This window comes from Callorhinchus milii, unplaced genomic scaffold (assembly GCF_018977255.1).
Source record: "Callorhinchus milii isolate IMCB2004 unplaced genomic scaffold, IMCB_Cmil_1.0 Scaffold3, whole genome shotgun sequence".
Classification (NCBI taxonomy): domain Eukaryota; kingdom Metazoa; phylum Chordata; class Chondrichthyes; order Chimaeriformes; family Callorhinchidae; genus Callorhinchus; species Callorhinchus milii.
Genome location: NW_024704744.1, coordinates 80,288,669 through 80,311,562, shown reverse-complemented (window position 1 = coordinate 80,311,562; position 22,894 = coordinate 80,288,669). Strand labels below are relative to the sequence as shown.

Below are 22,894 nucleotides of genomic sequence, written 5' to 3'. Positions count from 1 at the left end.
AAGAGGGTTGGCTTGGGGCGCGTTGGGGGGAAGAGCGTTGGCTTGGGGGCGCGTTGGGGGTTGGCTTGGGGGCGCGTTGGGGGGAAGAGCGTTGGCTTGGGGGCGCGTTGGGGGTAAGAGCGTTGGCTTGGGGGCGCGTTGGGGGGGGGTGGTGGGGGTGGGGGGGGGGGGGGGCGTTGGGGGTAGCGTTGGCTTGGGGGCACGCGTTGGGGGGGTAGCGTTGGCGGGGCCAGTGTTGGCTTGGGAGTTTGGGGCCAGTGTTGGCTTGGGAGCTCGTGTCGGCGGGGCCAGTGTTGGCTTGGGAACGTGTCGGCGGGGACAGTGTTGGTGTGGGCGAGTGTTGGTGGGGACAGTGTTGGTGTGGGCGAGTGTTGGTGGGGAGTGTTGGCTTGGGAGGTGTTACGAGGGGGAGTATTGGCTTGGGAGCATGTTGGTGGGCGGTGCGGGGAGTGTTGGCTTGGGAGCGTGTTGGGGGGTGGGAATTGTTGGCTTGGGAGAGTCTTAGCGGGGTAGTGCTGACTTGGGATTGTGTTGGCGGGGACAGTGTTGGCTTGGGAGTGTCTTAGTGGGGGGAATATTGGCTTGAGAGAGTGTTGGGGTTGGGGGGGGTGGAGAGTTGGCTTGGGAGTGTGTTGGCGGGGTAGTGTTGGCTTGGCTAACCCTAAGCGTGTTGGTGAGGGCAGTGTTTGTTGGGGAGTATGTTGGTGCCTGTTGGCGAGGGAGCGTGTTGGGGCAATGTTCGTTATGTATTTTGAGGTGAAGTGTTGGTTTGGGAGCACATTGAGGAGCTGCGTTGGCTTGGGAGGATGTTGGGGTGGTGTTGGCTTGGGAGCTTCTTTTAGTGGAGAATGTTGGTTTGGTACTGTGTTGGGATGGGGTAGTGAGGGGGAGGCGAGCAGTGGGCTGGGTGGAATCAGTGTGCCAGGACGTTGCAGTGTCTGGGATCCGAGGGTTGGGTCTGCTGGCCTTGGCAGGGTTTGATTGACCACCCACCCCACCCGCAGCCCCCGCCCCCACCCTTTTCCCAGGGTAATCATTTTTGTGCTTTGCTTCAGCTCCTGCAAACGCTCGTATCGTGCACTCGGGCCAGGCTTGTGTGGTGAAGGAGAATGTGAACGAGCGGGTCTACACTATCCGTGAGGGCAGCACCCTGGTCCTGGTCTGTCTGGTGACTGGACACCCGCGTCCAAAGGTAAGTATGCTGCTGCCCACAGATGGTGGTGTCCCGGGAGACGGTGGGGTAGGCTGGTGTCCCGTGAAACGATGGGGTTAGGGTGGTCTCCGTTTGGTGGGGTTAGGGTGGACCCCGGAGACGGTGAGGTAGTGTGGTCCCCAGAGACGGGTGGATTAGGGTGGTCCCTGTTTGGTGGGGGTATTGTGGTTCCCATTTGGTGGGGTATTGTGGTTCCCATTTGGTGGGGTATTGTGGTCCAGGGAGACAGTGGGGTAGGGTTTTCCACAATTCGTGAGGTATTGTGGCCCAGAGAGACAGTGAGGTTGTGTGGTCCCCATTTGGTTGGGTAGGGTAGTCCCCATTTGGTTGGGTAGGGTGGTCCCCGTTTGGTTGGGTAGGGTGGTCCCCGTTTGGTTGGGTAGGGTGGTCCCCGTTTGGTTGGGTAGGGTGGTCCCCGTTTGGTTGGATAGGAATGTTCCAGGAGACGGTGCGGTAAGTTGGGGTCTTGGGAGATGGGAGGGGGATCCGAGAGGCTGAGGTGGGGGCTTGGTCGAGTGTTCCTGGGAAATGCTGAAGTAGAGTGTTCCCTGGAAATGGTGGGTGATCCATGGTGGTGGTGGGTGGGGTGGGAGGGCGGTGTTTGGACATGTTTTGTTTATCTGGCTCACAGTTTCCCTGGAAGGCAGGAGGTGACGGACGCTGTTTGTGCCGTAGGTCAGATGGACGAAGACAGCAGGCAGCGCTTCAGACAAATTCCAGGAGACGGCGGTGTTTAACGAGACCCTGCGGATTGCCAGCATCGGGCGGCTGCAGGGTGGCCGCTATTACTGTAAAGCAGATAACGGGGTCTCGGGGCCGGTCATCAAGTCCATCCGTGTAGATGTACAATGTAAGTGTGGCTCCCGCGGGGCACCTCCATGTACTGTGCACAGCCCTGGAGCCTGCAGGCTCCCCAATGGCCAGCGAGAGGCCTGGCCTAGTCCTGTCTGGTTACTAGGCGCTGGAAGCGTTAGCACCAGGCTCAGGGTTGTGTGGTGTTGTGCCAGCCCTGAACGGGCAGACTCCGGGCTGTCGGCACAAGGTGCTGACATTTACTCTACGGATGGACTTGGTGCCGCCACGACGTTTTACGCCAGCCAGTCAGCACCGGGCAGCCTTCAGTGTCCACCTTCCAATCACCGGATGGATACATGGCAGCCTGAGCCAAAGGGAACAATTTACTCTGTGTGTGTGCGTGTGTGTGGGTGGGGGGGGGTTGGGGGTGGCTCTGGGTATGTACATGATTGTGTGTGGTGGTGTCTGTTTTTTTTGTGTGTTTGTGTGTGTGTGTGGTTGTGTGTGGCGGTGGGATTCTGTGTTTGTGTATATGTATGTGAAAGGGTGTCTGAAGCTCCTGATCTGGGAGTGCCCTCAATGTGAATAATTCGGCTGAAGGCTGCGACTTGCTGGTCAGTTACTATCGTGTGAAAAGACAAATTATTCCACCATTTCTCCTCATTAAGTTTAATGAATAATAATCATGTGATTCTTGCTCAATAAGGCCCAGGGTCTGTCCTCTCATTGCCTGGATCACTCAGGTACGTTCCCTGTCAGATGGCTGCTGGTTAGGGAATATTTTGTATGTGGAATGCGTTGGTGTGTGGAGTGTTGTATCTAGTGCATTACTGAGGGAGCACTGCATTAATAATAATAATTGCATTTGATATAGCGCTTTATCATGTGTCCCATGAACAGTCGTGGATTGAGTGACCAAATTATTATTTTTTATTATTTATTTTTTGAAGGGATTTTTTACCCCCGGAAAGCAATCTGCCAATAGACTAACAACTGGGTTTTTACTTACTGCTAAATAAACCGAGGCATGTGGAGTAAGGAAACTTATCTAAGGTTTCAATAAACTGAGGTACCATCTGCCTGTTTGGGTGGACATTAAAGATTCCAGGAAGACTATCAGAAAAGTGAAAGGAGTTTCTCTCAGTGTCATGGCCAACAATTCAGATTAATCACTAATTCACAGCTTTGTTCTGGATCTTGCTGTGTGCAAATTTGCTGCCACGTTTGCCTAAAAATACAACACTTGATAGCAGTTCCCTGCGAAACACTTTGAGATATTTTGGCATTGCAGTATGTACAGAATGTCCACAAAGACCTCTTAACCTCTCTGTTACAAAATAGTGATACAAGACGACAGAGGAGCTGAAACAAGCTGTTAGGGATGCATTTTGCCTCGTCACTTCATCCATGTTATGGAAAATGTCGCACTAAACATAGCGGAGGACGTATCATTATCTGCCATAAAAATGATGCCTCTCACACACACCAATCCTCTGGACGTCTAAATACAGTCAAACACTTGAACTGAATACAATTAAGTACTTCTAAATACAATTATCATCATTCTTCCATATTTCAATTGTTGATCAGTGCCCTATAAAAAAAAGGATAACAGGACTTTGTGGACACTCTGTATATACAGTATTGCTTAAAAATATAGTATATTGGAACATATATATAGATACTCGCCCTGGCTTGTGTTGAGTGTAATCTGGGTTACAGATCTGGATGAGCCTGTGCTTACGGTGCATCAGAGTGTGAGTGATGTGCGTGGGGAGAATTATTACAGGGAACGTACTGTCTTCTTACGCTGCACCGTCAACTCCAACCCTCCCGCACGTTTCACCTGGAAACGTGGCACTGAGGTGGTCACCCAGAACCAGGACGAGGGAGTGGACATCTACGAACCTCTCTACACACAGGTTAGAGACCCTGCAGTGTGTGTGTGTTGTGTGTGTTAGAGACCCTGCAGTGTGTGGGTGGGAGGAGGTTCAGTATGTGTGTGTGGAGGGTCTGTGTATGTGTTTGTGGAGGGGGGTAGTCAGTGTGTGAGGGGTTTAGAGACCCTGCAGTGTGTGTGGGTGGGAGGAGGTTCAGTGTGTGCGTGGAGGGTCTGTGTATGTGTTTGTGGAGGGGGTAGTCAGTGTGTGAGGGGTTTAGAGACCCTGCAGTGTGTGAGAGTGATGTCAGTGTGGGGGTGGGGGTCTGTGTGTAAGGGGTCAGTGGGTATGGGGGTGGTCAGTGTGTGTGTGTTAGAGACCCTGTAGTCTGTGTGTGGGTGGGGGGGGGGAGCATGGGTGGGGTCTAGGCGCTGAGTTAATTGCCCCTCACCTTGATCTCACAGGGCGAGACCAAAGTCCTGAAGCTTAAGGACCTGAGGCCACAGGATTACGCCAATTTCACCTGTCTCGTGTCCGTCAGGAATGTCTGTGGCATCCCCGACAAAGCAACCTCCTTCATGCTAAAGAACTCCACAGGTCAGCCTGCATGTGTCCTGTGGTCCTCCACCCCCCACCCCCCAGGTGACCTGCATCGTCCTCCGCCCTTTTGTCTCCCACTTCTCCCACTTGTCACCAGTGTCGTCTTTCCATCTACCCATGCTGCCATTGGTGGTGCACTCTTCCCTCTCCCCCGCGTCACTAGAGTCGTCTTTCTCTCTCCCGCAACTTTGTGGGTGTTTCCCCGCCCCTCTGCCCTCTTCCCCACCCCTTGCGCCGTGCCAGTGATATGACTTATCCTCTCTCTCTGGTCTCTCAGCTCCCCCAGTGCTGAGCCTGTCGGTGTCAGAGGTGCTGGTTGTTGACCCGGGTGAGGACGTGCAGGTGGATTGCTCAGTGCTAAGTGGTGACCCTGTGCCCTCTGTGCAGTGGGCGTTCTCGCTGGGGCCACTGCCCCCCAACAGTCAGGTGCAGGAGGGCAGCCTGAGCCTCAGTAGGGTCCAAACCCAAAACAGCGGCTCCTACAACTGCTCTGCCACCAATGGAGTGGGCAACCGCGTCAAGAAGGCTGTCACCATCCTGGTCAGAGGTAGGTGTACCCCCCCCACTCTTCCTGGGGTCTACACTTCTCCTTCCCCCCACTTGTGCCCGGTACTTGGTGCTCCCCCTTGAACCCCAGCCCCCCTTTTCCCCCCTCCACACCCCAGGCATCCCACCTCCCCCTTCCCTATCTCGTGCTTCCCCCCTTTTGCACTGCTTCTCTTCCCCCCCTTCCCACCTCCCTTCTCTCCCCTTTTGCGCTCCCTCCCCTTCTCCCACCTTTCGCGCTGCCTTCTCCCCCCTTTCACACTCCCCCTCTCCCCCTTTCCCGCTCCACCTCTCCCACTTTTGCTCTCCTCCTCTTCCCCCCTTTTGTGATCCGCCTCTCACCCACTTATGCGCTCCCTTCCCCCCTTTTTCACTCCACCCTCCCCCTTTTCATGCCCCCACTCCCCACTTTTCCACTCCCCCTTTTCACACCCTTCCTTTCATACTCCCCCTCTTCCCCCCTTTCACACTCCTTCTTTTCCCCCTTTTACATGCTCCCCCTCCTCCCCCATTTTTCTGCTCCCCATTTTGCGCTCCCCCCCCTTTTGCGCTCCCCCTCTCCCATGCTGTTGCACTCTTTTCTTTCTCCCCAGCCCCCACTCCCGTTCTGGCGCTCCCCCTTTCCTCACCATGGCGGTGTGGGTGCAGCACACAGTGTTCTTCTGCCAATTGTTTCTGTGCCTTTTCCAGCGCTCCGGAACGGCCGGTTCTGGATCACTCCAGACCCGTTCCATGATGCCGAGCGGATCCAGCTGGAGCGCGAGGTCAGGATCTCGTGCCAGGTGGAGGCAGTGCCGCCCGAGGAGCTGCGATACACCTGGTACAAGAACGGGCGCCTGCTGGTGGGCACTGGAAACCGCATCATGATTTCCAGAAACGAGCAGGAGCCAGGCATCACCAATCTGGAGATCATTGACATGCGCTTCACTGACTGCGCCACCTACACCTGCGTTGCCTCGCTGCGGGGGGGCTCCGTGCCGGACATCAGCATTGACGTCAATATCTCTACCAGCATCGGTGGGTGGAAAAAAAAACTCATCCGTTTGGTCACTCAATCCACAACTGTTTTTGTGGAACTCTGCTGTGCGCAATTGGCTGCCGCGTTTCACCCGGAAAATACACAGTCAATTAACTTTGCAATATACAGCAGCAAGAACAACAAAATTACAATTGTATAGCGCCTTTCACCACTTGAAGCGCTTTGAGATGTCTCAACGAATGGATGAGGCGCTATATCAAATGCAAGGATCATTATTATTATCCGTTCTACTGTAAATCCTCTGAATCGCTTTGAGAGACATCTCAATGACATTATAACGCGCTTATATCAAATGCAAAAATGCAAGGATTTAAAAAAATAACTGCCTCTATGCAAAATTTGCCACACTGTACGTACCCTGTATGCAAATTTATTTTTTATTACAATCCAAGACTTGGCAGTCGAAGTTTTTTGTTTTCTTACCTATTAACTGTTGTCAGATGTTCATACCCAATACGGACCAATTACCTGCATGTTTCATTTCGAACCAACGCCAAAATCTGATTGACAGATGTTGGGGATTGTTTGGAGCGAAATGAAATGTGCTAGTTAAATAGTCTGCGTTACGCATATTCATTTAAGGTGTATGCATTTTGGGGGGGATACCCGAGTGTAGACAGTATGTATTTATAAAAACTCTAACGCGATCTTTTGTATTTTTCCAACGCCCCCTTTACAATATATCTATCCTGTGACGCACTCTGAGATGTCTCTACAATGTGATAAGGTGCTATATCAAATGTGTCTTACCCACATGCTAACTTGGGTAGATCTGTGGAGTCCTGTAGCTCAGTGGTTAGAGCACTCGCTTTGCAAGTGAGAGACCTGAGTTCAATTCCAGGCAGAGGGCGAAACCTTGGGCAAGTTTCCTTACTCCACACAGAGCCTAATAATAATCCCTCCAAAACCAAAAACAATAATAAATTGGTCATTTTCAATCCACGACTGTTTGTGGGACATTGCTGTGCGCAATTGGCTGCCGCGTTCACCCACAAATATACAGTCAATTCACTTTACAGTGTGTTCTGTGAAGCGCTTTGGGACGTCCTCCCGACGTGAAAAGCGCTATATCAAATGCAAGGATTATTATTATTATATTATTATTATTATTATCTGTGTTGAATCCTCATCCTCACTTTTAAAGCCCTCCATGGTCGTGCTCTATCCTACCTCTGCAACATCTTAACACCATACCAACCAGTCCATTTCCTATGTTTGGCGGGCACTGGCCTGCTCCATGTGCGCCACACTGCCCGCCCCATTATTGGCAATCGAGCCTTCAGCTTTTATGCCTCCACGCTCTGGCACTCCATCCCTGAGATCGCCTCGCCCCTCCTTCAAGGCCTGTCTCAAGATCTTCTTTGTTTGAATCTTTAGCCACACCCCGACCCCCATTCCCTTGATTCCAACTCCCAGCTCAGTTGCAAACCGTTGACTGTCCAGTGCCTTGGGATGTCCTTCCAATGTGAAGGGCGGTATGCAAACGTGATTTGTTGTTGTCTCTACCCCACACAGTGCCTCCTTCCCTGGTGGTTCCCCGAGGTGGGGGGCTGGTGGAGGTTCGGGAGGGTTCAGCGGCTGAGCTGCAGTGTCTGGTGACGGGCAAGCCCAAGCCCGTAGTCCTGTGGTCAAGGGCGGACAAGGCAGTTCCTATGCCAACAGGAGCCATGGAGGTCGAGAGCTACGATGGGATTCTTCGCCTGGAGAATGTGACGCGAGACGCCAGTGGGTCGTTCCGGTGCCGGACAGGTCGCTACAACGGACTCAACGTGAAGCCACGGGAAGCCGTGGTGCAGCTAAGTGTCCAGTGTAAGTAGATCATCACCGAGCACCGTGGCCCTAGTGACTGTGTCTGACAGTAACCGGCCAGAGATCAAATCTACAAGACCCTCGAGGCTCGGATTTGACATTCATTCCCCCACCTAGTGGTCACCTCTCCCCCCACCCCACCCCCATCCTCCTCCCTCTCCTCCTCTGCCCCCCTTCTTCCCAACCAGGCCCTTGCCCTCCTCCCCCCCACCCCACACCCCCACCCCAGCCCTCTCCTGCTCCGGCCCAAGGGGGTGGGGGGGGGGCATCGTTCCGGGGATTGTAAGCCCGAAGGTGGGCCTTGACAACATCTCCCTCCGCTACGTGTGTTGATGAGGACTGTGGTTCTGAGAGAATAATAGATTGTGGTGTTTGTGTGTGAGCGGGAGAATGGAGCTGACTCTGTGCTAGTAAAAAAGCAAGAGTGGGCGTTCCTTTTCATCAATGGTGCCTGGCAGCGCTTTGCTTTGTAAGATTGATGAATTTATACCCAGGTGACGAGTTAGTTTCAGAGAGCAGAGGATGTGAATGGCTAGCAGCAGAATGTGTGACTATTACAGCTGCGGCTCAGGCTCTCTGCTTTTAATGAGGCTGAGCAATGCAGGCGATACCCCGGATCCCTGCTCAGGATATTAACAAGGCAGCCATTACCTGATATCGATCTAGCACTGGCTTGGTTCCTGCAGTCCCCCACAATAAGCTGCTTCCTTTCTCTGTTGCAATGGGATTCAGCATGTTCCAACATTGGTGCACTTACCTCTGATCCCTGGGGTGCCCAGGTGCGCTGACCTCTGAACCCCTGTGGATACCGCTGTCACCTGGACTGTTATGTTGTTGTTATGTAATGGTCCAGACAAACACAGTCAGAAGGAAGCAACTGTACCAGTTTGAGGTGTTTGAAGCAATGAATGGAATTGGATAGATGTTTGGGCCATGTCCTTTTGTTGTGAATTTTTTTTTCTCACCCAGAGGACTGTCATGCACAGAAACCCATCACCATGCTTAAGAGTATCCAAGCCAGATAAATTCCTTGCATCCCACCTACACATGGAAATTTCCCTGTGTCTGGAATGGAATGAAATTTCCCCATGAATGAATGTCCCCAGAGGAACGCACCCTGCTTACCTAATTCCAGAGAATATTAGGTTCAGGTTGGCATGAGAGAGACGAGCTTGAAAGACCCGAGAGTGTGCTTCGGGGTAAACTGCTGGAGTTGAACCTGGTAGAACCACATAGCTTGACCCGTTGTTTGTCCAGCAAGCTTTGGGCTTTGGTTTGCAGGGTTAATGGGACCTGAGTGGGAAGAATCTCTGTTCCCTCTGGGCAATGCTGAGTGTTGGGGTCAGGTGTGTGTACAGATCTTGAGGCAGGTGGAAGAATTTCATAGAATCGTAGCATTTACAGAGGTGGATCATTTGGCCCATCCAGTTTGCAATGGCTTTGATTTTCATTAACTTGCATTATCTCCGTAGTGCTTCAAACCTCTCACTTTCATATACCCATCTACTTTCTTCTTAAAACCCACAATGAACTCTGCTAGAGGCTCTGGGTAATATTGGGGGTGGGGGTAGTGTTGGTGTGGGTCTTAGGGTTGCGCCTCTTTAGGGTGGTCGCTGTGTCGGGTCTACTCTGTCCCTAGGGTAGGTCAGGCATGCCGTTGCCTTGGGGCTGTGTGATGCTGGATGGACACAGGTCTCTGGTCAGGGATCTGGAAGTGGCTCTGAGTGACATCACCTATGGCCCGCTAGCTCAGGGACAAGTAACTGACACTTTCACTTACTCCTCCAGTGTTGTAAGCCTGGCTCAGTGGTAGCATTCTCGCCTGTGAGTCAGAAGGTTTGTGGGCTCAAGCCCCAGTTTAAGCTCATACTCCAATGCAGCGCTGGGGGTGTGTTGCATTGTTGGAGGCGCTGTCCTTTGGATGAGACGTTAAACCGAAATCCTATCTGTCTTTCAAAGTGGATGTTAAAGATTCCATGGCACTATTCAAAAAAAAAAAGGGAGTTTCCCTCGGTGACCTGGCCAGCAATCCCACAGATAAAATTGGTCAATCTCTCAATGTTTGTGGGACATTGCTGTGTGCGATTGACTGCCGTGCTCTGCCACAAAATACTCCACTTTGTGTTGTGTCCTGTGAAGCGCTTTGAGACCTCGCTACAATGTGATAAGGTGCTGCATCAAATGCAAAGATTATTATTATTTCTCCCCAGTTCCCCCCGAGGTGGATGTTGGATATCAAGAGGTCCGTCAGGCCCAGGGCCGGCCGGTGCTGTTAAGCTGCTTGCTGGTGGCGGGGAACCCACTGCGGGTGGCCTCGGCTACGTGGAGCTTCAATGGGAAGCAGCTGCAGGCCGCCCGGGCCGAACCCAAGCTGACCTCGGAGTGGAACCTGGAGCAAGTGACCATCGACAGCTACGGCCTGTACCATTGCAGCATCTCTAACGGAATGGGCACCGCTACATGCCGCTTCAACCTGACTGGTCAGTGCCCAGAGCGGTGCACAGCGAGTGGGGAGGGAGTGAGGCTGGAGCAGTGTGAGGTGGGAGCCTCACGGGAGGGGGAGCTTGGTGGGAAGGGGAAGCCTGGGGCAAAGGAGGTGGCTGGGGGAGAGAGCTGGAGGGAGGTGCCGGGAGATGGGGCTGGAGGGAAGGGGAGTTGGGAGGGGCTGGGGGGTAGATCTCACTCAGACTGTGCGCTGAGGGTATGTTGTTCCTCCTCTCAGGAAGGGCTTACGCTCCGGAGTTCTACTTTGACACCCCCAGCCCTGTGCTTTTCCAGAGCGCCGATCGATACCAATACAAGCTGCAGTGGACACAGAAGGAGCCGGACGCTGTAGATGCTGTCCTGAAATATAAACTGGACATTCGAGAACTGGTAGGAGCCTGACAAAGGCACAACATGGGGCGGGTCTTCCCAACTCTTCCTTCCACAAGCTGCAGATCATTCAGAACTCTGCAGCCTGTGTCCTGTCCCACACGAGGCTCGGTGACCCAATCACCCCACCCTCGCCCGGCTCCACTTTTGTAATTTGTTGTTTTTGAACAAGATTCATCTTGGTTTGTGATTAAAGGGCCCGTGATCCAGCTTTGTGTTTCATGAGGATATTATCCAGGATTGTGATCGAAGGTGAACATGGTCCAGGTATATGATTGAAAGGGCCGTGACCCCTCTTTGTTTTTGAAGAGGATATTATCCTACTTTCTGATTCAAAGGGTACCTGATCCAGGTTTGTGTATGAAAGGAATATAGTCCAGGTTTGTGTTCAATGGGGACAAATTCTAGGGTTGTGATTGAAAATAACAGGATCCTGGCTTTTTGTGTTAGAAGGGGAAATGATTTCTGTTCCTGATTGAAATGAACATGTTTTTGATTGAATGGACATGATCCAGGTTTGGGAATGACAGGGATATAATCCAGTCTTGTGATCATATCCCCATTATTCCCAAACCTGGGAATGTGGTGAAAAGAGGGGACGCGATCCAGGTTTGTGTTTCATGTGGATTTGATCTTGGTTTGAGATTAAAGGGAACATGATTTAATGGTTTCTGTTTAATGGGAACCAGGAACTAGGCTTGTGCTTTGTTCCCATCTGCCTGTTCAGGTGGATATTAAAGATCCCATGGCACTATTCGAAAAGAGAAGGGGGTTTCCTTCTCCCGGTGTCTTGGCCAACAATCCCCTAAATAAGTCGGTTACTCACTCCGTGGTTGTTTGGGGGACATTGCTGTGTGCTGTTTTGTTTTGTCCACAAAATACACAGTCAAACCCCATCGCACATAATACACATTGTATACTGTGAAGCGCTTTGAGACGTCTCAATTATTTATTGAATGGGACATATGCATGATCAAGGTGACTTCTGGTTTTGTGTTTTCCAGGAGCGTCCGACGTACTGGAGAGAACCGCAGTATGTGCCGGTGAATCGGACGATAGAGACTGGGAAGCTTCTGATCTACACAGTGTCCGACCTGCGCATCCCCCTCACGTACAAGCTCTCGCTCACCCCCTTCACCTCGTACGGGCCTGGAGACATGAGCACCCGTATCATCCAATATACAAACCGTACGTACCCGTGTCATGGGCTTACAGTGTCAAATACAGTGATGAGAATGTGCTGCATTATGATGAGAGTGCGCTGTCTTGTGGATGACAAGTGAAACTGATGCCCCATTATCTGTTAAGGTTGGTGTTAAAGATTCTAATGCGCTACTCGAATAGAGAAAGGAATATCTCCCAGTGTCCTGACCAGCAATCCCCCATGTAAAATTGGTTATTCACTTCGTGGCTGTTTGTGGGACACTGCTATACCAAGTCAGCTGCCGGATTCACCTAGATATGTCACTAATGTAACAAAAAATACATTTATATGGTTCCTTTCACATCAGAGGGACGTCCCAAGGTGCTGGACAGTTAAGTGTTTGCAGCTGAGTTGGGGGTTGAGTTGGGGTGGAGGGTAGGAGGGGTAATACAACTATTACAACAACAACTTGCATTTACATCTCGTAGGATAGTGTCTCTGCCTTCCCCCACCCCTATGCTCGGGCCCCGACACCTGTCTGTTCAGCGCTTTGGGATATCCTCCCGAAGTGAAAGGCGCTCTATAAATGTAATTTTGTTGTTGTTATTGTTGGAGCACTTGAATAATAACCATTATAATCCTTGCATTTTTTAATGACATTTTTCATATTGGACAATCGTCTCAAAGTGCTCCACAGGTTATATTGTAAAATGTAGTGATTGTGTATTTTGCAGGTGACTTTTACAGTAAATCCTGTGAAGCTCTGTAAGAGATTTTGACAACATGAGTTGTGACCAGCCGGACTCGCCCTGCCCCCTCTCCATCCGGCCGGTTCAGCAACTTTGTTAATGGGAGGTCGAATTCCGAACCTGCTGATTGCCTGGAGATCACCTGCCAGGACCCCCAGACCATCAGTGGAACTTGGAGGGGCAGACCAGTTACAGGGGACACTAAATGCAATGCTCTGAATGGATAGCTCTGCAGTTTTAGCTGGTTAAATTAACCCAGCGCACACTCTGGGGTTCACCAGCCTTGGCTCTTGCCAACCTTCATCTAAACATCCCCGGCATTTGGTACACCAGGGCAGGTATCCCTCCAGAGGGAGAGTTGCATTTTCCATTTTAGACACAGAGAAATTTCCATGTGTAGGTGGCATTCCATATTATTTTTTATATATATTATATATATATATATGGAATTCTGACTGGTTTGGATACTCTTAACCACAGTAATGGTTCACCATGTGTCAGACACCGGCTGTTCATGGTGATGGGTTTCCTCAGGTGTCAGACACCAGGCTGATTACAGTGATGGGCTTCAGTATGTCAGACACTCGGAACCAGAAAACATGTCAATACATGAACTGTACATATGTCCATCAATGTCATCTGCACTCCTTGCCCAGTCAGCCCCTTTAATTCAAACAGAGGGTGGGGGAGTAAGGGGAGGGTATACTGTATGATTTCTTGAGACGACTGAGAGATGGCCTGCCCCACTGAGAGGCCCATGTGCTGAATCTGAGAGAAACTGGTTAACAATAAAAAAGGAATTAATCTGAGAATTTTCTCTTTCAGCTTCACCACCTGTGCCTCCAGGTAAGTCTGACAATTCCCCACACGCTGAAATTCTCTCTCTTCCCCCCCCCACCCCTGTGTGGAGTGTGGTGTGTGTTACCAGTTGTGATGTGTATGATACCAGGTGTGGTGTGGGTGTGTGTGATACCAGGCATGGTGTGTATGTTACCGGGCGTGGGGCATATGTTGTGTTTATGTGGGTATCATGTTAAGTGTGGCAGGTATTACAGGTGTGCGTAGGATGTAATTGCTAACTGAACCACATCGCTCTTCAATAGGAAACCGGAATTGTGGGTTTGAAGATGTGAATATCTGTGGATTCACACAAGATGCAAAAGATAATTTTGATTGGTCCAGACAGAGTAATAAAACTCAGAACCCAAAACAGACGCCGAATACAGGCCCAAGGATTGATAAGAGCGGCAAGCAGTCAGGTGAGGAGCTACTGGTGTGAGGGTGGGAGGGAAGGAGGCAGAGCGGAGGGAGGGAGCTGACAGAACCGGAGCAAGGGAGGGAGAGAAGGAATGAGATTGAATGAGATAAGGAACGAGGATGGTGGAGCAAGGAAGACAGAGAGAGGGAGGAAGTGAATTCAAGCCTGAACACAAGAGAGATGGATTGAGGGCAAGGAAGGTCTGGGAGTGGAGTGGGAGCTGGTTCTAGGGGCTGGGGTGGGGGGAGAGGGGGCGGGCGGTGGTGTCTGGCTTTTGGGGGTGTCTGGCTTTGGTGGGGATGTTTGGCTGGTGAGGAGGGGTCTGGCTTGGCTTGGGGGAGGAGGTCTCTGGCTCATATCTCTCTCATCTGCAGGCTACTTCATGTACGTAGAGACATCCAGCCCTCGTTCGGCTGGAGACAAGGCTCGGCTCATCAGCCCATTGTACAATGTGACTGCAAAGCGCAGGTTTGGGGGTCAGAGTGTGAGCGTGCTGCACTGTGTCAGGTTCTACTACCACATGTATGGCAAACATATCGGTGAGTGCCAGAGACACTTCTCTCAGGCGGGGCTCTGGGTACATGGGTGGTGATGGAGATGATTCTCTGGGTATATGGGTGGGGATGGAGGGGTGGCTCCATTGCTGACTTTTCTCATGTTCCAGGGACTCTCAATGTTTGGGTTCGAGCTCTACAGAGTAACACAGTGGAGGTGCAGGTGTGGACACTCAGCGGGAACCAGGGCAACCAATGGAAACAAGCAAACGTGACAATCAACCCTGTCGGACCCTTCCAGGTAAACAGGGTGATGGTGGAGGGGGGTATGGATGGGAAGGGGTGTGTGCAGTGGGTGGTTGGATGGCGGCGATGCGGAGGGGCTGTGTGATGAGCAGGGGTATGTGGGCAGGGGGGTGCGGTGTGTGGGTGTGTATGTGTGAGGATGGAGAGGGAGGGAGGGTGGCTTTGTGTGTGGTGGGGAGGGGTGTGGGGGGGAATGGGAAGGGATGGAGGGTGGGGGGCTGTGTTTATAGATGGGGAGGGTGTGTGTGGATGGGGGTGTGCGTGAATTGGGGTTGTGTGTGTTTGGATGGGGAAGGGGGTTGGTGTGTGTGGATTGGGGGGTTCGTGTGTGTGTAGTTGGGAAAGGAAGCGGTGTTTGTGGATGGAAAGTGGGGGTGGTGGTGTGTGTGGATGGGAGGGGGGGTTTGGTTTATGTGGATGGGAAGGGGAGCGGTGTGTGTCAATGGGAAGTGGGGTGGTGGTGTGTGAGGTTGGAGAGTGATCTGTGAGGACGGGGGGCTGGTGGTGTGTGAAGACAGGAATCGGTGGCGTGTGAGGATGTGGGAGGACGGGGAGGAGGGGCGGTGTGTGAGGACGGGGAAGGGGGATGGTGTGAGGACAGGGAGTGGGGGAGGAGGGGTGGTGTGTGAGGATGGAGAGAATGGGTGGTGTGTGAGGACGAGGAGGAGGGGTGGTGTGTGAGGACGGGGAAGGGGGATGGTGTGAGGACGGGGAGTGGGGGAGGAGGGGTGGTGTGTGAGGACGGAGAGGAGGGGTGGTGTGTGAGGACGGGGAGGAGGGGTGGTGTGTGAGGACGGGGAGTGGGGGAAGAGGGGTGGTGTGTGAGGACGGGGAGTGGGGGAAGAGGGGTGGTGTGTGAAGACGGGGAGGAGGGGTGGTGTGTGAGGACGGGGAGGAGAGGTGGTGTGTGAGGACAGGGAGGAGGAGCGGTGTGTGAGGGGGAGTAGTGTGTGAGGACGGGGAGGGGTGAGCAGTGTGTGAAGACGGGGTGGGGGACAGTGTGTAACGATGGGGAGGGGAGGATGGGAAGGGGGAGGGGGGATGGGTGTGTGTGTGTGTGTATGTGTTTGGGGGAGGTAAGTATGTAACTTTATTCCGTCACTGACAGATAATATTTGAGGCCGTCCGAGGGCGTGGTTATTTAGGAGACATTGGACTGGACGATGTCAGCATCAGTCAATCAGCCTGCACAAAGTGGGCACAAAAAGATGGTAAGATACTCTTTCTTGATGTGTGAGCGGGAGTGGGGGGGGCAGTGACTCCTGGAGGAGGGGCTCCTGATATATGGGGGTGAGCGTTGGCTCCTGGTACATGGGGGTTTGCATCATCGAGGTGGAGTGTGCAGGGTGATGCTGTCATCGGGTGAGGGGAAGACACTGAAGGGATCCATGCAGGGGAGCCTCTGCCCTGTCTACGTTTAAGAAATGGAGAAAGTTAGAGTTCATCTAGAATTTGATGTCCAACAGGCAATCGGTCAGAACAGCAGTTGTCCTGGAATCAAGGGTAGAGACAGAGAGAGATAGAGTTGAGTGTCATCTGCATACATGTAGAAGTTCCACATGTTTGCCTTTGGATGATACAATACCAAATTACATTTGTATAGTGCCTTTCACATCGGGAGGACGACCCAAGGCCCAGGACAATCAGGAATTTGGTCCCGAGCGGGAGGGTGGGCGGGGGTTGGGATCAGGGAGGGTAGGAGTGTGGCTGAAAGTGTGGTCGAAGAGGAGGGTCTTGAGACATGCCCTGAAGGAGGCAGGAGAGGGAGCGAGGCGAAGGAAGTGTGAGATGGAGTTCCAAAGGACGGGGGCAGAGAGGCTGTAGGCCTGACCGCCGATTGTGGGGTGGGCAAGGTAGGGGAGAGATCAATACACCAAGAGCCACACCCAGCTACCTTAAGACAAAACCTTAGGCAAGTTTCCTTACTCCACACGCCTCTGTTTACCTTGCAGTAAGTAAGAACCTGGTTATTAGTCGATTTGGTGGATCACTTTTCCGGGCTTAAAAAATAACAGTAATTTGGTCACTGAATTTTTGGGACACTGCTGTGTGCAATTGGCTGCTGTGTTTTGCCCACAAAATATAGTCAATTCACTTTGCAATATATTCTGTGAAGCGCTTTGTTACGTCTCAACAATATAATAAGGCGCTGTATCAAATGCAAGTATTATTATTATCAAGAAGAACAAGGAGGCAGGGAGAGCCCTGCTCACAGATAGTGAGGATATTGTTGGTGACTTTGACCAGGACAGCTTCGGTACTGTGGGCAGGGATTGGAGAAACTAAATGGGTTGGTAATTTGAGAATGTGTAAGGGGCGAGGGAGGGTTTTCAAGGCGGAGGATGAAGGCAGTGGTTTTGAAGGGGCTGGGGACTGTAGCAATGGACAAGGAGAGATTTACGATGTCTGCTAACAAGGTGGAAATGTGTAAGGAAGGTTGGTGGTATGTGGGAGGGGGGGAGGCTTCTGGTGTATTAGTAAAAAGAGGATAGTTAAGATAGGAGTAGCTCTGCTAAGAGGGAAGGAGGAAACTTCATTGAGGAGAGAGGGGAATTGGCAGAGATTTTAAATGAGTGCTTTGCTACAAGGAGAGAAATATTGAGATTGGGGCAAACCAGAAATAGCTGCTGATGATATGATGGGGGTGGGGGAAGCTGAATATAAGTAGAGAGGTAGTTTAAAAAAAAATGAGTAAACTCAAGGCAGACAAAGTACCAGGACCTGATGGAATACACACGAGGGTCCTGAACAACATTAGGAAAGAAATTGTTGAAGCCCCTAGAGATTATATTTCATAGGTCAAAGGAGGGAAATTACACACCAGAAGATTAGAGAGTGGCTAATGTCATACCCATCTTCAAGGAAGGAGATAACAACAACAAATTACATTTGTATAGCGCCTTTCATGTTGGGAGGATGTCCCAAGGTGCTGGACAGTCAAGGATTTTGCACAAGAGCTGGGGTTGGGATCAGGAGGGTTGGAGGGTAGGGAGGGTAAGGATAGGAAGGTGACCGATGGCTCGGTCAAACAAAACAGGACGGTTGTTCAAGTTGGATAGATGTGGTGAGTGGTATTCCTCAATGATCTGTTCACTACTTTTAACCTGTATATAAATAATTTGGACCCAGTGATAAATCTCAAAAGCTTGTAGATGATAAAGGTAGGGGGAATAGTAAATACTGAGGAGGATCAAAATAAAATACAGGTAGATATTGATAGGATAGCTGAATGAGCAGAGAAGTGGCAGATGAAAACAAGTGTGAGGTAATTCACATAAGAAGAACCTATAACTTGAAGGGTGCACATCTTAAAAGCAAAAGAACATAGGAGGTCAGATTCACAGGTCATTGAACACAGTGACCTAGGTGGATAAGGCCATTAAAAAGGCCAATGAGACCATGGGATTTATAATTGGGGAAAAAGAGTATAAGTATAAGGAGGTCATGTTGAAACTGTACAAAACGGTCAGGGCACCGTTGGAATACTATTTGCAGTTTTGGGCTCCTCATTATGGAAAAGATGTAAAAGCACTGGAGGCAGTGCAAAGCAGATTCACCAGAACATTGTATGGAATGAGGAAATGTGTTATAGAGAAAGGCTACTTTTCTTTGGGACTCAGAAAGCTGAGCAGGGGATATTATAGAGGTATATAAGATGACGGGAGGCTGAGATAAGGTGGGCAGGGAAAGATTATTTTCGGGAATTGGGGATCTAGAACTAGAGGGCATAGTTTTAGAATTAGAACTGGGAGGTTCAGAATGGAGATTAGGAGGAAGTTTTTCCAGAGAGAGTGGTGGGAGCATGGAATTCTCTGCCGCAGTCAGTTGTTGGAACAACAACCATGTATGCTTTTAAAAAAAAGACTGGGCACGTGATTCAGTGCCTTGGGAAGTCTTCCCGACGTGAAAGGCTCTATATAAATGTAATCTTGTTGTTGTTAAGAGAAAATAAAGTTCAGGGATATGAGGGAATCGCTGGGAAATGGACTAGGAATAAAATCTAGAATGACACAGGTGTGCAATATCAACACCAGCCGGACTGGATGGATTGAATGGCCTGCTTCTCCACTGTTCCTTCTATCAAATCTATATAAGGCAGCTTCTGGTATATAATAATAATTCTTGCATTTGATACATTGCCTTCTCACATCATTGAGACATCTCAAAGCACTTCACAGAATGTACTGTAAAGTGGATTGACTACACATTTTGTGGGTGAAACTCTGCAACCAGTTGCTCACAGAAGTGTCCCACAAACTGTATATGGTATATGTGGCAGTTCCTTGTGTTCGGGGTTGTATACAATCACTGTTTATTTTCCAGATGTTTTCCTGCAAAGCCGCAATGCTGCTCTGGGCTCCAGTTCCCTCAGCCGCTGCCTCCTGCTTCTGGTCGCTCTGTTGTTGCTCAGATGATGCTGCTCTTTCGAGTCACTGGTCTGGTCGACTCTCTCTTGCTCATTTTCCTTTTCTTCAGACACACAAACCAAACCCTTCATCCTTGGTCCTAAATCCATATGACACCGAAGTGTCTCGAGTTACCAAAGACTGAGAACGCTGCGGTGTGGGAACCCTTTGCCGCAGCGAAAGGCAACTTTTACTCAGAAGAAATTGGACTGGAGCCGTTTGTATCGGCTGCGTTATTTACTCTGAAAGTTACAGAACTAAAAAGCACAAGTGGTCCATGGTGTAAGCTTTGTACCTGAGTCTCCCTTCCAAATCTCCCTGCTCCCAGCCCCTCCACTCCTGCATGAGCTCCATATATCCATCCTCGCCTATCTACTTACATGTACTCCAATCTGGGCGGCAACATGTCCTGCACAGCCCACCCCAAAGCACATTTGTAGCAGCCAACATTTGAGAGAGAGAATGAGTGGGTGGGTTGGTCAGTGGTCGAGTGAGTGAATGAAAGCGAGGGAATGAGTTAGTGACTGTTTGAAAGAATAGGTGAGTGGAAGAGAGTGAGTGAAGGAGGGTAAGTGTGTGAATGAGACAGAATGTGTGCTTATGTGGGAGAATATATATGCATTAGTAAGTGTGTGAGACCGTGTGTGTGAGAGAATATATATGAAAGACTGTTCATGTGTCTGCACACGAACATGAAAAACATGAAAAGTGTGTTTGTGTGTGTGTGTGAACATATATATGCGGTGTGAGAGACGGTTGGCTTGTGAGTGTGAGAATCGCTGAATGAGACAATGTGTGGGAGTGAACGACAGAGAGACTTTGTGTGAGTCAGAGACAAGAGATTGTGTGTGTGTGTGAGAGAAAGAAACACTGTGTGTCCAACACTCCTGGGTATGTGACGTACGAGTGTGACAGAATGGCTGTGCTCGGGCTGTGCTTCTCTCTGGACTCCGAGTCTGATTACAGAATGAATGAAACCAGTTCAGTCAGAGCCTGGAGTCCCCCAGAGACATTGTTATTTGTTGTATTGTAATACAAACTAAAGCACAATCGCTAGACAGGGTCAGGAGCTTTTAAACTCTCTCTGTTATTAAACCAAGTATCTTTTATTAAAAATTATCCAGAAATATAGTCAGATGTGTCTGTCTCTACCTCCTGCACCACCAGGCAGTGAGGCATCCTTTTCCCTGTATCCTTTTCCCTCTGTGCTTAATCAGTAAAACAGACACGAATAACAATAATCCTTGCATTTGATGTAGCACATTATATTGAACACGATTCACAAGCTTTTCCTATGCAGTGTAGTGATTGTGTATTTGGCTTCTGTGTTCAATTACAAATTACGCAGCAATGTCCCACAAACACCCAATTAAGAATGTAAGAATTTGCTAGGTGAAAGAAAACCAAGGTCCATCCACTTCGCTTTCCATCATCCTGGCAGTCACTTGACAGATCATGTCCTAAACTATATATTGTATCCCGAGATAGATTTCTGCTAGAAAATAATATCTAATTTCTTCTTGAAAACAACACTTTCTGCTTCCACTTTTTTAATTAAATTACAATTGGCAATTTAACTGGGGGATTGTTGGCAAGGACCCCAGGAGAAACTTCCTTCTCTTCCCAAATCGGGTCATAGGATCTTTAACATTCACCTGGACAGGCAGTCAGGACCTTGGTTTGGACATCTTTAGACGTCCAAAGTAAGACAGCTCTGATAATGCAGCACACATTCATCACAGCGCTGGAGCATCAAGCCTCAATTGTGTCCCCGATGCAAGGCTTGAACCCACAACCTTCTGACCTAGAGGCTACCAACTGAGCCGGTTGTCATTTATGCACAGGTTTTGCACAAATATAATTTGTACACCGATATGTGGGCTATATTTTATTTTGTTTGAGGCAGCAAAGTGCTGAATGAACCAGCAAGGGTTAATGCTCCAGTTCAGCGGTTGACAGTTTGTGCGCTGGAATCTTTCAGAAAATAGGGATAAATGAGTCTGACAACAGACAGGAGGCCTATTATGGAGATGAGGCACAAGTGCTTCCCACAGTCTCAGACAGCTCCACCTCCACTGTCGAGGCTCAGAAACCAAATCAAACCGAAGACTAATGTTAGCAATTAAATGGAGAGCTTCGTCTCGGCCGCTCTGAGTGCAAATCAAACAGACTGATGAGGAAACAGATTAATCCTTCAAATCAATTGGGTAAAAGAGCCGCTGCTGCTTGCAGCACGAGCAAGAGAGTGAGAGTGAGCTCATTAACTGGGACATGAGCAGCAATCAGGGAGAGACCAAATATCAATCAGACGGTCCAGGCAGCACACAGTAGCTGAAGAACTGGCATTTTTAACAGTGCCTGCTCCCAATGGAATGTCTCGAAGCGCTGCACAGTAATTGCTGTCAAATGTAGTGACTGGTTTTGTTGCAATTTAAAAAGAGCACAGGCTCACAAACAGCCGTGAGGTGAATGAGAAATTAATCTACAGGAGGATTGTTAGCCAGACTATAAACTCAGCAATATGCATGGAAATAGAACCTTTCATGTAGCGTAAGGCTAACAACTCGGAGCAGTTTTCAAGGGCAGGGTTGGATCCCAAGCAAGGGGGACGAGGTGAGCAGGAGGGAAAAGACAGGTGGCTCTAGGCGCATTGAAGAGGCAAGTTTTACCATGAGACTTATTAGGAGGTGGGGATAAGATGGAGAGGCAGAGGGAGGGAGTTGCAGAGGTGAGAGATGTAGGATACAAAATGTGGTGTGGAGAGTACAGGGAATGGGCAGCAACCCCAAATTGGTCAAGCAGAAGGGGCTTAACTCTTCGACATTGCTTTTGGTCCCCTCCCCTCACCCCCAAACACAATTTTTTGCTCCCGCGCACCCCCACCCCACACACACAGCTCGGGTGCCCAGGAAGCTGTTCAGAGTGCATTGACATATCTTCTTGACATGCAGGGAGCTAAAGGTAAACTGGATTACAATTACAGTATTACGAATATCTTCACATGGCGCCTCAACAGCCCTCTGACTCCATCTGCTGGCTACTTGGGACAGTGCTGTGCGCAATTGGCTGCCGCGTTCGCCCACAAATATACAGTCAATTCACTTTACAGTGTGTTCTGTGAAGCGCTTTGGGACGTCCTCCCGACGTGAAAAGCGCTATATCAAATGCAAGGATTATTATTATTATTATTACTTGCCCCTGACACTGGGTGTCCGGGTCTGTCTCCCTCTGCTGGCTGCTGTAACCCCATAACAACACAAAACACAATGACAAAAAAAATAAGGCACAGAGCCTCCAAAATGTGGGACTCCTCAACACACTCCACGCAGGTGAAGGTATCAAGTCGCCACTCCTTTGCTGCCCCTCATGTAACTCAAGTCATTCTCTGTGACACTGTTTTGCTCTGTGACACTTTGTGTCACTCTCTGTGGACTCTCTCTGTGGACTGGACTCTATTACTGTGGACTCACTCTTTCTGTCATTCTATCCGTGGACTATCGTTCTCTGTGTTTCATTCTCTGTGGACTATCACTCTGTGTCACTCTCAATGTGTCAATCTGCTTGTGTCACTGTGTATCACTGGCACTGTCACCGTCTGGGGACAGTCACCGTCTGGGGACAATCACCCTCCGGGGACAGTCACCGTCTGGGGACAGTCACCCTCCGGGGACAGTCACTCTCCGGGGACAGTCACTCTCCGGGGACAGTCACTCTCCGGGGACTGTCACACTCCGGGGACTGTCACTCTCCGGGGACTGTCACACTCCGGGGACTGTCACAC

General features: G+C 50.2%; 1 protein-coding gene across 1 annotated transcript in view; it reads left to right on the top strand.

Annotated features, from left to right (window-relative positions):
• The window catches only part of LOC103177933 (MAM domain-containing glycosylphosphatidylinositol anchor protein 1), a 22,152-nt gene extending 1,912 nt beyond the window's left edge, over nucleotides 1-20,240 (top strand). Inside the window, exons 2-17 of the mRNA XM_042333149.1 lie at nucleotides 1,056-1,192; nucleotides 1,889-2,063; nucleotides 3,731-3,930; nucleotides 4,353-4,485; nucleotides 4,766-5,035; nucleotides 5,725-6,051; nucleotides 7,589-7,882; nucleotides 10,093-10,362; nucleotides 10,605-10,756; nucleotides 11,761-11,944; nucleotides 13,475-13,495; nucleotides 13,753-13,908; nucleotides 14,282-14,446; nucleotides 14,572-14,702; nucleotides 15,816-15,918; nucleotides 19,184-20,240. Of these exons, the coding sequence (XP_042189083.1) occupies nucleotides 1,056-1,192; nucleotides 1,889-2,063; nucleotides 3,731-3,930; nucleotides 4,353-4,485; nucleotides 4,766-5,035; nucleotides 5,725-6,051; nucleotides 7,589-7,882; nucleotides 10,093-10,362; nucleotides 10,605-10,756; nucleotides 11,761-11,944; nucleotides 13,475-13,495; nucleotides 13,753-13,908; nucleotides 14,282-14,446; nucleotides 14,572-14,702; nucleotides 15,816-15,918; nucleotides 19,184-19,227 (2,762 nt within the window). The 3' untranslated portion in view covers nucleotides 19,228-20,240. The remainder of the gene's footprint in view (nucleotides 1-1,055; nucleotides 1,193-1,888; nucleotides 2,064-3,730; nucleotides 3,931-4,352; nucleotides 4,486-4,765; nucleotides 5,036-5,724; nucleotides 6,052-7,588; nucleotides 7,883-10,092; nucleotides 10,363-10,604; nucleotides 10,757-11,760; nucleotides 11,945-13,474; nucleotides 13,496-13,752; nucleotides 13,909-14,281; nucleotides 14,447-14,571; nucleotides 14,703-15,815; nucleotides 15,919-19,183) is intronic.
• The last annotated feature ends 2,654 nt before the right edge of the window (nucleotides 20,241-22,894 follow it).